This window comes from Desmodus rotundus, chromosome 9 (assembly GCF_022682495.2).
Source record: "Desmodus rotundus isolate HL8 chromosome 9, HLdesRot8A.1, whole genome shotgun sequence".
In the NCBI taxonomy this organism is placed as follows: Eukaryota; Metazoa; Chordata; class Mammalia; order Chiroptera; family Phyllostomidae; genus Desmodus; species Desmodus rotundus.
In genome coordinates, this window is record NC_071395.1 from 34,458,653 (window position 1) to 34,477,776 (window position 19,124).

Genomic DNA, 19,124 nt, shown 5'->3' on the forward strand with positions numbered 1-19,124 from the left:
TACCTGGCTGTCTGCATGTCCCAGGAAGGCAATGGGCTTGTTGTAGTCGGTGAAAGAGAATACCTGGCTCAGAAACAGCATCTTATGTTTAAAATTCTTCCATAACATTCTCTAAACTGATTAATGAGGACTGGGCTTTGGGGGATTCTTGAAAAGAACTGACCTCTTGGCACCCACCAACTGCTTGAGATTTCTCCATCCGCCTTCCCCAACTAGGTTCTGGAAGGAACAAACCATCCTGTGACCACTGTAAGATTTCTCTCTCTCTCTCAGCAAAGCTGGAGAAGGCACTGGAATATGGAGAAATGCTTAATCTACAATATAACGAAGCAAAAAGATGAAGGAGCTCTCATGTTCTCAACGGAGCTTCTAAACTTCAGCTCACACTGGGTGCTAGCGCTGTTTTAGACATTCTGCCTGCACGGGGGGGGGGGGGGGGGGCAGATTTTAAAGGGAAGTTCACATTGCGAGTTGTTGCGAGGTATTACTTGAAGAAATTCCTGGAGCCAGCAGCTCACGGTGAACAGCAGGCAGGGACAGACATATTCCTGAGGGCCTGAAATTACTAACTCTGGGTCAGGGAACTGCGAAGGAGCAGTCTCATTAGAGGACGACCCATGTTGGTTGCATAGGCCGGGTGACTCCCACCAGGATGAATCCATATTCTTCTCTGCTCTAGACTGTTGTTGGGAAGAAACGGACGCTGGCCCAGAGACGGCTGAGTGACGCCGAGCGGCAGGCACGCGTTTTGTCATGAGACAGCTCTGGATTCTGATTCCAGCTCTGCCGTCACCAGCTCTGCCGTCTCCTGCTAACTGTGTAACCTCAGCCAAGGTACTAGACCCATCCGAGCTTCAGTTTCCTCATTTGGAACAATGGGGAGAATGGCATGTACTTCACAGGGTGGTCAGGCATTTTACCTAGGAGCTTATAAACATATCTACCCCACCTTGTGACAAAACTGTCCCCAGTTGAGACCCACTGCTATACATTAATGAATCACACCTCTGATACTGTGGCTCATAAAGCCTACATACTCAGGCAGCTAAGTGAAACAACACGTGAGAAGTGAAAGCTTCTAGGATGGGTGGAAACCAGTAGTTACCAAAGAGTATCAGGGGGCTTTGGTCTTCCTATTTGCATATGTGCCCGCTCATTTCAGTGGTTACCAGTGTGGTTTCTTTCCCTTACTTTTTTAAAAAAAATGCCCACATTTAAGAGAATGGAGATTTGCAATAGAGAACACAAGACCGTTTTCTTTTTTGGTAAAACAGCATTTTAAATTACATGTTGAAAGTCTAGAAAGAGGGGAATAAGATATTAAGGACTTTAGGTGAATAAGCACAAATTAAAATCAACATGTTTACAGTTTGAAAGAGATAAGATTCTGAACTATATGGAGGAAGCAAGCAAAAAGTCTTTCCCCCCCCCTTCTTCTTTAATAGTTTGGACAGGAAAACAAGAAGCAGCATTGAAGTTATCATCAAAATGTGTTTCCTGGTGACTACAGCATCTTACCACATCTCTTAGAAAGTCTCAGATCTCTCGGAACTTGGTGCAGTCCCATCTCACTCTGCCGATGAGGAACTGCAATCGGTTCAACAGAACAAAACCGAAAGGGACTTAAACAAGACAGAATTTCCGTTTTCACTTTAAGTGAGAGCTGCTGAGGTAGGTGGCCGAGGGGTGGCAGGGTGGCTTCCTGGTCCCAGGGACTCAGATTTCTTCTTTCTACTCAAGTATCCTTAGCACATGGCTCCCATTCTCAAGGGCCTGAGACGTCTCCCAGTACTGCAGCCGTCACATCCAAGTTGTAGACTAGAAGGAGGAAAAAGAGAAGGGCACTTCCTCCCACTTCCTCTGTCTTTAAAGAGCCTCCCCAGAAGTTCACTCATATCTCATTGGCCAGAACACAGTCAGATGGCCACACCTCCAGAACTTCTCTGTCCCCAGAGGGAGCCGGCCAAGGCCAGGCTGCCGGAGGCCACAGCCTTGCTCAGCTTCTTCTCCTTTCCTATCCTATTTCTCTCCCTCACTCAGAGGTTCTTTCCTTTTCTTCACTAAGTCACAGGTACTGAATCCCTGTCTCAGGCTCTGTGTCTGGGGAAACCAACCTAACACTTCAAGCTTTTCAACTAGTCCTGCTCTCATTCAAGCTGTCTGTTGCTCACCTCTTCTGTTCCGCTGTCTCTTACATTCTGTCACTTCTGTTGTTTAGGTTGCTGGATAACTGTTATTAGATATGTTTATTAAAGTGTCATTAGACACGTCTGCTAAACTGCTATAAATTAAGAGATAGAATTTCTTGTGGTCAGCATATGGCGTACACTCACCTGAGTGGTCTCTCTCTCAGACCTACCGGCCTCCATTCCGCACTGGTCTCACTCAAGACCGCAAATCTACGTTTTATTGATTCTCTTTGTGAGATAAGCGTGAGAGAGGCTTAGCAGCTGTATCTCTACTAGATTTTGAACACTCCCACCTCCACAATTTACCTCAACGAAAATGAAACAACCAATGAATTGCTCAGAATCGCAAACATTCTAAAAACATAGAGTTAGTCCCTCTATCCCTTGCTTCTTAAACTGACCCCGTCTCCATAGAGACAGCACCAAAAAGCCATCTGTGTGCTGCAGTGGCACCAGAGCCACCCGGATGACTGGCCTCCATGGGAAAAAACATCACCAGGCACTGCAGCCCTCTCCAACAGGTAGATGAGCCTACATCCCTCACGGTGATAGACGGCACTTCCTGTCGTCACCCACGTGACCCTTCCTGGCACACCTGGCCTTTAAATCAGGTGTCTGACAGAGCCTGATTAATATGGAACAATTTCACTTTACCTGACTGAAAAATTAATCCTGTCAGTTTTAACTGACATCTCATTTTAAATTTAAAACACTGAGCACACAGATGGATAGCCCTTGTGTCATTAAAAGAAAGTAAGAAGGAGGGAAGGAAGGAAGGAGGGAAGGTAGAAAGGAGGGAAGGAAGGAAGGAGGGAAGGAAGGAAGGAGGGAAGGAAGGAAGGAAGGGAGGAAGGAAGGAAGGGAGGAAGGAAGGAAGGTAGGTAGGTAGAAAGGAAGGGAGGGAGGGGATATATGTTGAGGTAGTTTCTTCAACTACCTCTTTTCTCCCTATGGAGTGTGAAAACAACTCTCAGGGGAGAGAAACTGGGCTGGAGAAACTATGACGAACGGTGCGCTACGAAACTGGCCAGTCCAGATTTAACAGAATGCCAATGGCCCATCTCAGCCTCTGCTAGGAGGAATGTAAGCCATACCAGCGAAGAAAAATTAATCGATCCTTTCCACTTTTCATGTCTCAACATTGCATTACATAATACTTAGTTTTCCCAGTTAGCTACAGTTACACACATCCATGTGCCTATTAAAGTCAGCATCCCTTACCTACAAGTGTAATTACCGTTTGATTCAGGTGAGCAACAAAATAGCCAATGATTCTACAGCCCTTGTTATGCACCACCGTATTTTATTATGTTATTCAATCAATTCTCCGATGACATGGAGTATTGTCATCAAAGCCATTTTTCTGAGGATAAGACTGATTGACACCCCCAGAGAAGCTGAGTGTCTGCCCAAAGCCAGTGCTGAATCTGGAGCTAGCAAACTCCAAAGCGCATGCTCCCAGCCACAACTACCCCAGTGTGCATGCAGCATGTAATTTAAGGAAAAGAACGAAGTAGAATGTAGTGAAATAGGAGAGATATTAAGTGACTGTCTTCTAAAAGGAAGTACTGCGTTTTCCTTATCATTTTCACAATGTTCTTCATATGTTTTAATACAATGCATCTCAAGAAAGATAAAAGAATCTTGCTATATAACAGATATTCACTCTGTAACTAACAGGAAGGTCTGATTTTTCAGTAATGAGAAAACATTACTTATAAAATCATTAATAGTTTTGAAAAGTTATGGCAATTTAGTCCTAAAAGCTAAAAAAAGGTATTTTTGTATAGAATTTGCTTCTATAAAAGAGAAATTCTATTTATGGCTGGCCAATGGAAATATTTTATTATTATATCTTTCTTATGATATCTGAGACTCCATACCTGTTTATGCTATGAACTTATAAGTTTGGCCAAATAATGAGTCTTGAAATATTCAAATTATCAGAAAATGTATAAAAAATTTTCAAAATGGTAAAATTTCTATGTCACTATCTCTTATCCAAACCTCAAAGTTCTGAAGCAATGACTCAGCCATAATATTCCATTACAGAACATTAGGCATGTAAATGACATTTATAAGATGTTTACATTTGAATCAGCACTGAGCCCACACATTCACAAAGCTAGTCCTTCATCCTGGACATTGTCCATATTGTTAGCAGGAATAGCGATCAACGTGTTAACCTTAGTAATTTCTAGATTTCATTACAGAAAGGTACCTAAACGTACCAAAGTACATAAAACAAACCTCAACTGATTAAAGTGTTCACATCAGTATTAGAATAGTCTCTATGTTGCTCCACGTACTGTTAAATGATTCACCATCAAGTGAACACTCGGAACCACCGCCGAGGACCGGAAGCGCAGCACTGTCAGCGCGCTGGAGCCCTCCGCACGTCCCCACTGGTGACAGCGCCCGCCTCTTTCGCCTTACAGCCACGCCTGATTTTTGTGACAATAATGTCTTTCTTGCATACGCACACCCAGAAAAAAAAACATAGTTTAGTTTTACCTGTTTTTGAAGTTTATATAAATAAAATTGTAGTTTTAATATTTCACATACAATTACAGTCATGAGATTCCTTTATTTTTTTCATTTTCAGTGTTTCATAATATCCCATTGCATAAAAAGACCACAACTGATTTATGAATTCTACTGTTGATGAAGACTACCAGCTTGGGGCCGCTAAGAACATTTTTGACATGTATTCCATTAGACCCAGCAATAGAATCGCTGGTTTATGGAGTTTGCGTGTCTTCAACTTACCTGAATGCTGAACCATCTTCCAGAGCAGGTGTACCAATTTACAAAACCTGCATCACAGCCTGAGCCATCCCAGAGTTCGGAATGCTTGCCAAGTCACTCAAGCCTGTTAATGTCAGACTTCACTTTTTGTCACTACGCTTGGTCTGTAATACAATCTCCCTTGAACTTAATGTGTCTTTCATTGATGAATAATGACATTGACTATGATTTCACATGTTTTCTCACCGCTGTTACAGTACTTTGCCCATTTTTCTCTTCAGTTTTCTTTTTTTAAAAAAAATCTACTGGAGATATTGTTATATATCCTGGATACTAATCTCTTGTCAAATATAACCTCTCTGTTCTTACATTTTATTTGTTTTTTTATGAGCCAAGGTATGATTTTAATATAGTTTGAATATAGTTTCCCAACTATTTTCCCCTTATGGGTAATGTCATTTTGTGTCTTGTTTAAGAAATGCACCTCAAACCCAAAGTCATAATGATATTATCAACTTGGAGTTTCCAAGTTTTGCTTTCACGCTTAGGTCTTCAGTATACTTGGAGCTGGCTTTTATGTACGGTGGAGGTAGAAATCCAATCGAATGTTTCTGCATGTAAAAATCTAAATCATCTTATCACTATTTATTACAAACTCATTCTTTCCCCAGATGTTTCACATATGACTGACATACTGACATATCTGTATATGTGTGGGTCGTTTTCTGGATTCTCTACTCCATAGTACCGGTCTAGTCATCTGTCTCTACATCAAATTCACACTGTTTTAATAATTGTTGCTTTATAATAAATCTTGGAATCTAGAAAAATAAGCCCCTCCATTCTCCTGTTCTTATGCAAAAATATCTGCCTCCCATATAAACATAAGAATCAGCTTTGAAGATCCACAGAATAAATAACAACAAAAACTGCTGGGATTTATGAATGAACTGTTCATTCATTCATTTGGGTTTGCACTGAATTTATAAAACAATTTGGAGAGAACTGACATCTTTACAAACCATAAGCAAGACTCAATATTGGACCTTCCAGCTGCCCAACCACTAAGCTAGTGCCACCTTTTTTAGAATTTTTGGTAGCACTCTACTTCAAGGTACCAATTCCTGGTAAATAAATAAACTCTGAAACTCCAATGGCTTAAGTTACTAGTTTATTTCTTGATTAGGCAAAATGCAATTTGTAAAAAATGAGGTGGAAATGGTCCTGTTTCATGAACGCTTCAAAGGCCTTGGTCAATGGAAGCTGTACTGTCTTCAAGATGCCACCTCAGAGGGTTGCCCTGGCCTCTGCTTTTAGTTGGCAGACAGATGAAGAGAGACGTTCAGCGATCACTAGGACTAGGATGTATTTATTGGCCAGACCTGTATCATATATCCTATCTGCTCACGTTCCATTCGCCAACACTCAGTCACGTGGCTACTACAAGAAGGATGGGAAACGTTGCCCAGGTGAGAAAGGTAAACAGGTACATGCCATATTTTTCAGTCATTATACATTTTGTTTCATTCCTTGACTCACTGCGTGAGCCAGGAACCACAGTACAATGCTGATTAGAAATTCTAATGGCATCGCTGGAGTCTCTCAGTGTGTCACTGATAAGTATCATGATTGCTGTAGGATTTTGTATATGCTGTTTATCCGATTAAGAAAGTCACCATTTATATTTACATTTTGAAATCATTTATGAATATATAATTATATTAACTAACTTTTCTGCACCTATTTTGATAATCATATGGGCTTTTTCTTTTAATCTGCTAATGTGCTAAATTTTATTGGTTGATATTAAAATGCTAAGAAGCATAATTGCGAGGAACAAAATAGACAGGGGGAGGTTAAAAATAGCATAGGAAAGGGAGAAGCCAAAGAACTTACAATGGACATGACCCATGGACATGAACTAAAGGGGGGCATTGCTGAAGGGAAGGGGGTACTGGGTGGAGGATGGCAAAGGGAAAAAGGGAACAACTATAACAGTATAATCAGTAAAATATACTTTAAACAATAAAATAAAATAAAATAAAATAAAATAAAATGTTAAACCAAGCTGCATTTCTTGGAGGAACCTAAATTGGTCATGATGTGGTATACTTACTCCATAGCACTAAATTCAGTTTGCTAATACTTTTGTTTAAAATTTCTACATATATGTTCATGAGTGAATTTGAACTATAATTTTATTATCTTACATCCTTAGGTTTTAGTACAAGATTATGTAAGCACAATAAGATGAATTGCATCTTTCTTTAGTCTCTGGATGGGTTTGCAGAAGATTGCAATGATTTCTTTCTTCAATGTTGATAGAACTCAGTGATGAAGCCATCTGAAACTAGTGGGGTTTTCTATGAGAAGCTTTTAAAATATTGATTCAGCCATGGCTGGTGGATTGAGTGCCAGTCTGTGAACCAAATGGTTGCTGGTTCGATTCTCAGTCAGGGCACATGCCTGGGTTGGGGGCCATGTCCCCAGTAGGGGGCGTGCGAGAGGCAACCACACACTGATGTTTCTCTTTCTTTCTCCCTCCCTCCCCCTCTCTCTAAAAATAAATAAATAAAATCTTTAAAAAGTAAATAAATATTGCTTCAATTTCAATTTATTATAGGCCTATCTAGTTTTATTAAGGTCCTACTTAAGGAATTTGTTTGATCTAACTTTTCAAATTTATTGATAGAAAGTTGCCTATCTATAGTGACGTCCCATTTTTAAATTTTTGATATTGGATATTTGTGCCTTCTCATTGTTTTCCTTGATCAACGTACCACGGTTTTATCAACCTTATCAGGCATTTTGAAATATCAACTTTTGGTTTCATTGATCCTCTCTACTACACATTTACTTTCCATTTCAGTTATTTCTGCTCTCTATTTTCTTCTGCATTGTTTGGTTGTTGATTTTCTAGGTTCCTGAGATAGATGTTTAGCTCTGTCTTTCCCCTCCTATTTATAAATTTAAGGCTCTAATTTCCCTCTAAGAACAGCTTTAGCTATGCCCTATACGTTTTGATATATCATATTTTCATTACCATTCAGTTCAAAGTATTTTCTGATTTCCACACTGACTTATCTTCATCCATAAGATATTTAGCAAATTTCTCATTTTCTAACATAAGAGGATTCCTACATATATTTTTGCTAGCATAATTGCACTATTATACATAATTAGAGATGTGTGTGGCACCGAACCCTTAAATCCTTATAGCACCAGAAAGGCAAAGGAAAATGTTAAATATAAGCTCTGTAATATTATATGAGAGAGGGATTTGAAAGTGCAAATGGCACATTTGCAAACAGCAAAGAAACTATATGCAATATTAGCATAATTGCATTCTGGTAAGAGAAACATAAGCTCTATAATTGTAGTCCCTTTGCAATGTGCTGAGACATTATGGCCTAGTACATGTTCCATGTGTGATTAAGAAGTTGTAGGGTACAGTGTTTAATATATGTACAGAGGTCAAGTGCTACAATTGTGTTGGTCACACCCTCTACACCCTTAATAAGGCTGCCCAAATTCAACTTTTCTGGGATTGGCAAATTCCCCAGAACAATGGTATTTCAGTCCTCTGCTTACCTGTCCAGCAAATAACACCTGGCAATTCCTAATCATTTTGTTGGCAATTTGATGTGGCATGTTTAATATGTTTTTATATCTAATCCAACATTTTCAACTGCTTTTGTTGAGAAAGTTGATCTAAATAACCTAGCCTGACCTTTCCAGCACCTGGAAGTTCTAGTTCCTGCTGATGTTATCAGTTCTGATTTTGCTTAAATTTAGTAGTTTAATGTGAAGTAATGTAATTCTTCTGATTTCATGTCTTTTTATTGATTTTATATCATTTCAGAAATTTATTCAAATTTTAAATAACCTAACCATTCTTATCTAAAGTACATGGAATTCTTCCTGGTCAAAAGTTTTCAAAAACCTATTTGAACTTCATCTTTGAAAATCCTTAACAGGATTATAAAATATTAATGGGTATCATAAGGAGTTTATGAGGACAGAAACTCTTTGCTGGCTAATGTGCTACTGTTCCCAGGCATGGGGTGTTGTGTTTTCTTTGGGCTAATAGTGTTGTGCAACAGCTTGGGGTCCTGTACTATAGATGGAGAGAATACAAGGGTTGGAATTGTGCCCTTCGGTCCAAATCCCAGCTCTGTTCCATAACGTCCTAACTGGCTCATGGCAAATCACTTCCCCTCGCTCGGCCTGTTTGTTCATCTGTAAGATGGGTCTAAGACCACCTGCTCACAGGTTACTTTAAGAATCAAATGGCACCAAATGAATGTAAGCACCTGGCACCATGCCCAGCCCAGAGAAACAGCCAGTAGGGAGGGAGGGGTCTTTCATTCAGTCTGGAGGCACCAAACCCTTAAACCCTTACAGCACTAGAAAGGCAAAGGAAAATGTTAATATAAGCCCTATAGTATTATACGAAAGAGGGATTTGAAAGTGCAAATAGCACATTTGCAAATAGCAAAGATACTAAGTATGTGTATGATAATGTTACACAAGGAAAAGTGCAACTGAAAGAACAATTAATAAAGGAAAATATCGGTTGAATTCTTTGTTTCATTTTTTCTGTTTCTGAAATTCTTGAAAGAATGAAGTCCCTTTCTGAATTCATAATGCCGGGTTTGGGTCGTTTTTGCATTTTATGTGTGTGCAGCTGTTCCTCCACTATAACTATGCACATCTGCTCATTAGCAATACAATGTAATTTCTACTGTCTAATTATTTGCAGATGATAGATTCCTGGTACACGGTCTAAAAAAAAGATAGTCCTTCAAAACTGGTGACTTATTTAAAAAACTAACTTAAAGGGGTCAGCACAACAAAGTTCAGATATTAATTTGGCAAGTTCAAATACATGAACACTACTCTTAATTGCCAACTTGATGAGAAACAGAAGGAAATAGGATTTTTCTCTCTCCAATTAATGTTTCCCAGTGGACAACAGGGAGGGGGCGGTGCTTGCTCCTCCACTGTGCACCTGGAAAATGGCTGTGAAACAAACCTGCTCAAGATGGAATGGACCGATCCACCCCTGATTCTCTAGGGGCCTCGTGAGAACAACCCACCTAAAGTGATGCTTCATGGGGAGTGGGGAGGGGGGGATGTGGGATCAAAGGGCATTGAATGGAGAAGAACCCTTGGGGGTCTCTAGTTCCAACCAGGGGCTGAGGAGCCGCATCAATCCCCTACTCAGAGATCTGAGGGCTAAAGCAGCAGGCCAGGTGGGTGGTCCTGGGGCCCCGGGAGACCTAACACCACACAGAGGATGGCCCACTGGGCAAGGCAGAAAAAGCTTTTGGAGGACAGCTAGGAGCTCACTGTGGGAGGGGATGGAGAGGGGATGTGAGAGGGAAGCAGATAATGAGGAGTCAGCTGAGGATACAGGGTATCACATATAGGATGATCAGGAGTATGGAGAACATTTGCTGGGGGGAAGCAGACAAATATTGGGGTTTAGGAAGGAGCAAGGCAAATAAACAGGAGCTGGTTCCGCAGCTCTTACACAGGCAGAGCGAGTCCGGTGGCTAGTAGACTGTACGGTGGGCTTCCACTCTGTCCGGCACTGGCTCTGCCCCGCAGACTACGTTCCCTCATACGTCCCCACACACCTTTATGGGACAGGAACTGTTTGGTGTCTTTTTAAGATTTTATTTAATTTTAGAAAAAGGGGAAGGGAAAGAGCAAGAGAGGGACAGAAACATCAATGTGTGCTTGCCTCTCATGTGTCCCCCACTGGGGACCTGGCCCTCAACTCGGGCCCTGACTGGGAATCGAACCGGTGACTCTTTGGTTCACAGGCCAGTGCTCAACCCACTGAGCCACACCAGCCAGGGAGGAACTGTTTTACCGATGGAAAAACTGAGATTTACTCATTAATTGTTCAATGAGAAAATATTTAATATGAAGCATACTTTCTAGAAGAGGCAATTAATAAGTAAGCAAACAAAATCATTCTACCTTGTAATGGGTTAGGAAGGAAGGAGAGAACAGTGATAGAGACTCCTGGAAGTCGGGGCTGGGGAGGACCGCTTTAGTTAGGGTGGGTCAGGGAAGGCCTCTCTGAGGAGAGAACACTTCAAGCTGAAGAAAAGGAAGGAGCCAGTCACACCAAGAGCTGTGGGCAGATTGAACAGTAGATACAGGCCACAAGGCGAGAAAGTGCTTGTGTCTTCTAGGAATGGAGTGAACAAAGGCCGCAGTAACAGAAATGCAGTGGGGGGGGAGGTGGGGCAAAAAGAGTGGCATGAGCCGAGGTTGGAGAAGGAAGCATCAATCAGTAATCCCTGGCCATGCAGAGCATTGTAAACAGTCTGCGTTATTATCCCAAAGAGAATGGGCCACAGCTCTGTGCTTTAAAACAGCAGAGGGACACACTTTTGTGTTTTTAACAAGTCATTACGGAGAATGGATTGGAAAGGGCAAGACGGGTCAGGTAAGAGGCTCCTGTAGCAGTCAGATGAGAAACAATGCCAGCCAGGACCCAGGTGGTCAAGCAGAAATAAACAAGGCTTGGCGAGGTTGCCCAACCTTCCCAGGCCACACAGCTAGTGAGTGGCAGCCCTGATTAAAGCCATATCTCCTCTAACCCCAGAGTCCATACTCCTAACAGATATCGTTAAAGATGTTTTAATTAGGGGAATATTTTAATTAAGATCTTCAGAGAAGTGACTGGGAGTTCATCACCAGCTTAGAGTTGAAGGCTATTTTAGTAAGGATATAGGTTCATCTGTCATAAAAAAGAAAAAAAACGGCATAAAATAAACTAAAATAACAGTAGCTTAAAGAAGACAGTCTTTGTATAGAGTCCAGCCTGAGATGGTAACTCTGGAGTCTTCTATGTTGTGTCTCCTCAGTTACAAGGGTAAGGCCCCAATCTCTGTGGTACAGACAGTTCACCACCACAACCACGTGCAACTTGTGGGAAGGGAGGAGGAGGAAGAGAACATCCCTTCCTCTCAGTGCACACAACCCAGAAGTTGCACGCCCTCTCTTGTATTCATGCCCATAAAGTCAGAATTTTGACACATGGCCAATACTTAGCCATAAAGATTCTGGGAAATTTAGTCGTTATTGGTAACGCAGATCCGGCTAAAATTCTAGTACTACACTAGTAGGGATATGGGTTCAGAGAGTAGTCTTGGCCAGAAGGCCTCTGCAGAAAGTCCACTGCTTCTGCAGGAGTGCACTGGAGCAGTCCCCCCTGGGGCCACAGTCCCCTGGGAAAGCCTGGAGGTCCAAATCCAACTGTACAGCAGGTGTGGCCTAGAAGCTGTAGAACACATTATGTGTGTACGAATTTCCATTTCCATTTTCTGGAGGTATGTGACATTGGATTATAAAATATCCAGAGGTTTATAAAATAGGCATTCAGTTTAAGGTATGATTAAATTCACAGTAGCATTTTAATATATTTGCTTTAAAAAAGATACTAAGGGCTCAACTATATCACACGGAGATCCATGGAAACATTTTTCCTTGGAACAGGCCCTCCCAGTCAGGAAGCTTGGACCACTCTGGAGTAGGGGAAAGAAATAGACTTGAGCTTTAGATAGGTGGGTCCAAATATTCCCATCAACATCAGACAAGTCGTTTGGAACCTTTTGGGGACCTCTTTTGGTCTTTTGAAACCTCATTTCTTCTCTTCTGTTAAATAAAGACAAGGAGCCCCACTTCAGAAGGTTATGGTAAGGATGAAATGGAAGGATAGATACAAAGGATAGATACTAACACCTGCCCGTAAGAGATGCTTAATAAATGTTGTGATCCTTCCCAACAGGTTGGAATTGAGAAGTCCAATATATAGACCAAGTGAGACAAAACCAAAGTCACTCCCCTGTGCACTTGTGTACTTGTGGCTTGGCCCAAGGTACACGGTCTGTGCCCTGCGTCCTCATGCAGGAACAGGAGGACTGAAACAGAGGTTCAGAATGAATAAGTCTCTTGGCCAAGGTCACAAGGTTGGGTAGAGTTCCAGCTGGGGCCAGAACCCAAATGTAAATCTCAGACTCTGCCATGTTGCCTGGAGAGCAGGGGGGGTTTGGAGGCCACCGGGTCAGGAATGGGCATGCCCCGTTCTACCTTTAGAAGCCTGGAAGAACTTTATTTCTCCCATGAATAGGAAAGACAGATAGCATAGGATACAATAGCTTAAACAGTGGTATGTGAACACTTCGGCAAAAGTACAGGTTTTGTGGTGACTGGCAAATTAAGAGAAAAGACAATCCCATTTACCAGCCAAATGTATAATGATGCTCTCAGGTGTGTTCCTTCACGTGGCACTGGTCCACTCAGTGGCACTCCTCAGGACTGACTGCATGCTGCTGTGGGACTAGATGTCTCTGGCCCACCCTCTATCTGTAAAGGCCTACACTCTCTAGTAGCTCCTACCAGCTTTGCTCCCTCCCGAAGGGCAGACCATCCACACTTCCTTCTTCTCATCAGCACAGGTACTGTGGGAGCTACTTTCAGGGCCTTAAAGCCGTGAAGACGTGCAGGATATTCTCTGTCTGGCCTGTGCCGTGCAGACCTGATTCAATGCAGCAGACTTTCATTAAGCTTAAATTCCTGCTGTTTCTCCCACAGTAGACACTTGACATTCGCAAGAATCCCACGGCTGTAAATATCCTTCTAGGAGACTGCTTCTCCCCCCCAAAATGAAGTAAATTATAACTAAAACATGTAAGGGGCCCCTTCGAATCCCTAACGATTTTACAAACAAGGTACTAAAGCCTTTCGGCATGCTCATTAAAATACATTTCTCTCGGGTCCTATTTCTGTGGAGAATCATGTGTTTCCTGGGCATATGTTCATATCAAAGGTCAAAGCTTTTGACCCTCTCAACTTTTACTGAAGTCTTGTCTTTCGGATGACAAAGCAATTCTCATATAGGCAGGGACACTCCTCAAGCAGTTTTAGGAATCACTCTTGTTTCTGAAAAAGAATGTAGAATGAGCTATTGCTTCATAGACCGGAGCCTCCTCCACATCCAACAAGGGGCTTGCTGCTTCTGAAACATCCGTTTTCCGAGTAAGAGCAATGCATCTTACATGCCTCTGTGGACCTCTTCTGCCCAACTGGGTGCTTTTCTTTTCTGGGCCACTTTTCATGGGGAAACATGACAAGAGTCTCCATATGCCTTCAAGTAGGGCATTGAAAAGCTGTGGTCAGATGGCCAAGTTCACGTGAAGTTCAGCTATCTCCTGTTGCATGTCCCAGCATTCAGGGAGTGAGCTTCAATTTCTTGCTGCAGAAACAGTACAGGTGACAACGTGTATTAGAACTTCAGGGCTCCCTGGGAATGATGAATCCATTGGTACCAGGGTTCTTCTAAGCTTATTTTTTACTTTCAATGTTCCGGTTTTAACACGTCCTTGTTTTAATGATTTCAGGTTAATATTTTGGTCTTTGGTCTTATATACACTTATCTGAATGCTCATTTGATCTCAGTATGTTGGAATTATGTTTTCTTCCCATAGGAATAGAGGTTTCCCTGTGCATTAACCAAGAGGTTGGATACTGCTGCTTATCCCAGACCTGTTAGTGATTCAGCAGCACTTAGCAGAGGGCCTGGCTAACACAGTAGAAACGAGACAAGTATTGTTACTGAGTGTCTTTGACAGTAATGTGCAAATATTGAGAGGGGATGTGGATTATGATATGTTCTCAAGCCATATATCCCAAATGGTACACCCAAGAAACCCCTTAATTAAGCCCCAATCGGTCTTGAAGAAACAATTTTCAGTGTCTTCCATTCCACGTCGGAGCCAATGGTGAAACTGCTGACCAAATGGCTTTAGGCCTGATCTGCACAACCAGTGAACACGGTAAACTGACAGTGACTGGATACACTGAGCACAACAATTAAGCTGAATAAGGGGATTGTTCAGGACTTTTGTTACTGCAAGTAATAGAAACCCAACAAACTAGCTTAAGTTAAAAAAAAAAAAAAAAAAAAAAAAGGATGATACCGAGTAGCTCCCATTGCTTGGAATGCTACAAGGAAAGGTTCCAGAATTGAAGGAAGAGCTGTAGGAACACGAGGTCTCAGCGTCCCAGGGTCCCCTGAAGTTTCTTCCCAACACTCATCTCTCAGCGTCTCTTCTCATCCTCCTCCCTTGCTTCTGCTCTGGACAGGCTCTGTCCACACACCATGTGCCATCACCCCGGAAGGCCTACCAAGGTGAGAACATTTTTTTCTCTCATGCAAGAGTCCTAAGGAAGGATTCTAACTGGTTCTGCTTAGGTCTCATGGCTGTTCTTTGGATCAAACACTGTTGACAACAGGACAAGACAGTGTGATTGGCCAGGCTTGAGTCATGTGATCAATCATTTGGCCTTTTTCCCAGAAGGGTCATGGAAAACCTTGCAAGGCAGATAAGGACTGTTACCATGGCCCATTACACCGAACTATTCCAAAAAGTAATTCTAATACTAATGTGGGAAGATCAAATATGTGATTTAATGTGTGTAACTGTGTACATTGCATATTGCATCGAGCACCATTCTTAGCAAATATATGCAAGGGCAGAGAAACTCTCCTCCTACATGTATAATTTACCCAAATGTCAGTGTAAAAAATGTCCCTCGACAATGAAATCCCATCACCGCCAAATCCCACCATTAACAATTTCATCTTTGGCTTATAGAATTGAAGCTAAAGTTTAACCAGGTGACCTCTAAAGTCTTTTCCAGTGTGTGAACCTCCAGTTAGAATAAAAATACCTCTGGAAGAACGGTACACCAATCTAATACATGGCTGGCAGTGTTATGGGCTAAACTGTGTCTCCCTACTACCCAAATTTATAATCTGAAGCCCTGACCTCTAGTACCTCAGAATGTAACCTCATTTAGAGATAGAGCCTTTAAGGACTAAGAGTAAGTGAGGTCATTTGGGTGGGAACTAATTGAATCCGAGCAGTGCTGTTGTAAGAGATCAGAACACAGACACACGAGGAGAAGACCACGTGAAGACAAAGAGAAAAGACAGTCGTCTACAAGCAACGGTAAAACTAACCCTGCCGACACCTCCATCGCTGACTTCTGGTCCCCAGCACCGCGAGAAAATAAGCTTCTGTTGTTTAAACCACCCAACCTTAGGTATTCTGTTATTGCAGCCCTCGCAAATTAACACATCAAGAATTTCAAAGCGGACTAAGGCATAGTAGAGACAAATTTGATATGTGGAATGAAAGACCAAGCAGTTCTTTTATGGTTCTTTTTTAGGGTAGAATTTCCCCTTAAGATTCAGAGGCCAGTACTAGTGACCTGGTTAACTGAGGTGTACGGTAAAAATATGATAAAATGGGTAAGAAGTTAAGAGAAGTAAGGAGAAAAAAGTGTATGACAGACAGACTTCACCCTCTTCAAAATTTTACCAGGGCTAAGGTGATTCCAGCAGAACATGGCACTGTGGTTGGCACGGCCAAAGCACCGACACCCAATGTCGTGGGCCTGTGGGGAGCCTGTCTCCTACACGGCTTCAGGCTTCCCTCGGCTCCTGATGTGTGTCTCCACTGAGAGTTTGGGAGCTCTTGGCATCCTGCCCTGGCCCATTGGCTTTGAGAGGCCCATGACTGGATGGCTGCTCCATCTGGGTCAAAGTTTACCAGCATGAGCTCCTAGCCATCTCCTCGATGATGCTCACTAGTCAGAGCTTCCTGCCGAGCCAAGCCTGTCCAAGGCATCAGGTCTGCCATTCTCATATGACATATGACAGTAGTCTGGGGGTCCAAACTGGGATGACACTGATTGTATTCCTGCCCTACCAGCCCTCTACTGCCCTTGTCCCATACCTCATTGCTCCCCCACCGGTGACTCGTCCCCCGTGTCAAACCAAACTTCACTGGACTGGAAAACCTGTTTCTGGCCTCCTTCCTAGGCCTTCGCCCCCTCTGGAGGATTTGCCTGGATCCTGGGCTTGTCTTGCCCTGGCTCATTTATCCTTTTGCTACCCTTGTCTCAGCTCTGACCTTTGCCCTTTGGCAAACCACTGACATTGGGAGGTTCTCAGAACCATGACTCAGAACCCACCAACCTGTGCTACTGAATCCTATTAAGGTTCCACCACAAAGCACAATACGCATTTGGAAAAACACATCCATTCAGCAGGAAACAGCCAACACGGCATATCCGCTACACAAAACCCTGACACTGAAGGGAAATATTTTTGTTAAATAGACTGATTGCCAAATGAACATGGTTTGTGAAAATCACATCTATTATATAGGACTTTTCAGTTCATAAGCCTCATAGTATCAGATCATCACACTGGCAAAGCTGTGCTTTGCAAGGCTGTTAGGATGAAATCTGGAAATTGCTTCATTATTGAATATTACAATGATATTTGCCAACATGGGATTTTTGCTTGTGTGTACGTTCAAATAAAATTTCTGGCCATCATTGTTTATAGCCCAAATATATTAATATCTCCATATAACAAATTCCACAGAAGACAAATGAAGTATTTAAATAACGCAAGCACTGTGGATCTACTGAATACTGCATTTTACCTTTATGTTCTTTTTCTTTTCTTTTTTTTTTATCATCCACAGACATTTGAAAAAAACAAAACCTGATAACGTCAAAAGATGAAAAAGGCTAAATTCAGGGAAATAAAGGGACCATAAATCAGGAAAACTTTGGAGCTGCTAGAAAGACACTTTAATTTTGCAGACAAAAGACTGCATTAAGAAGGAATAATGCCATAATAAAGGTGCACGGCTCTCCATTGTCTGGCATCTTTCTCTGTGGGAATTTTCCCACCCCTGACAGCTGTAAGGGGGGAGGGGCACCGACGGTGGCTGTGCCTTTATTCTCTCACCTCCCCCCCCCCCCCGCCCCCCGCAGCCCCTCCTCGTCTCCGTCAATAAAAGTCTACAATCATATTCTTGAGCTCCTGTGTGATTTCAAGGTTCATCTCTTCCATGCAGCTCAAACACTAATTATCCCAGCTGTGATTAGTAAGATAATTAAATACTGGCTCGCTCATCTACCTTGGGTCGGGTCGTGATTCTCCCAGAAGACCTTGAGCAGTTCCTCGAAGCTGATGCGTTCTGGCTGGTACACCACTCGAACTACTTCTGCATGGCCAGTTTTTCCTTGAAAGAAACAGAATGTACAACCAAAATTCACTGACAACATCAATTTATTACAAGCTATTTGTTTCAGAAAAAACCCCACCAGACCAAGGCTAAAATTCTTCCCTCTGAAGGAAGGGTAGGAGCATAATTGGGTTTCAGCTGACGGTTTTGCTCTAAGTCTCCGTCCCTGGTTCTTTGTCCCTGAAAGCACACAGTTGTCATCTTGCAGGCTTCCTGAGGATGATGACTTCATTGTGCTCTAATTTTTTTTTATTTTGAAAATTCACGTGAAAACAAACTCTGCTTTTCATTTTCCCAGTTTCACCCTTATGAAACCTTATGGAGCACTCTGACATGGTGCTCGAGAACTGAAACTCTGCAGTGGGGAATGAGCCAATTTATTTTTACCATCACCCCATGCTATACGCAGTCAGCTCAGCTGCGACACAGAGCGAGACGGTGCCAGACAGAGAGACCTATAAAATGCAGACTTATACCTTGTTCACGTTAGATAAATTTGTTAACGGAGGGACAATTTGCTGTGCTGTTAGTGCTGAGGCAAGGGTCAGGCTGATACACCCCGTGGGGCGGTAAGTGCTTTCTCAGCCTAATATGTCTCTGCGGTAAACAGCTACTGTAGCAAGCCTCGCTGTCCAGCACCCGTGCGCGTTCTCCAGGGTGGTCTCCAGGGTTCTGTGGATCAGTGAGGTGGGTGTCTGCAGTGAGGTGGGTGTTCACTTACACCTACGGGGTTCACGCCCTTCCTTATTTTACAGTGTTAGGGCACACTAAATACCAGACCACTCTGTACACACGTCATCTCTGTATTTAACTTTGTTTCCCATTTCTCGTTGATCACCCTATGGGTAGCAAACAATTCAGCCTTGCCTAAAGAGACACCTGGCCTCTGCCTGGCCTCTGGAAGGTAACCTATATTACACCTGATAAGAGTGACCTTGAGGATGGGACCGACCACACCACTGGTCTGAGGATGAGGACTGGTCACTCTGCACCCCCATTAGGGAAGGGTTGGCTACACCCAGCAGTGTGTAAGGTCAGGGCTGGTTATGCCAGA

The 19,124-nt window shown here is 42.5% G+C and overlaps 1 protein-coding gene across 1 annotated transcript in view; it reads right to left on the minus strand.

Moving 5' to 3' along the window:
* Positions 1-19,124, minus strand: part of MSRA (methionine sulfoxide reductase A) — a 337,518-nt gene that overhangs the window by 98,692 nt on the left and 219,702 nt on the right. Inside the window, exon 4 of the mRNA XM_024569042.3 lies at positions 17,963-18,067. Coding sequence (XP_024424810.2) covers positions 17,963-18,067 — 105 coding nt within the window. The remainder of the gene's footprint in view (positions 1-17,962; positions 18,068-19,124) is intronic.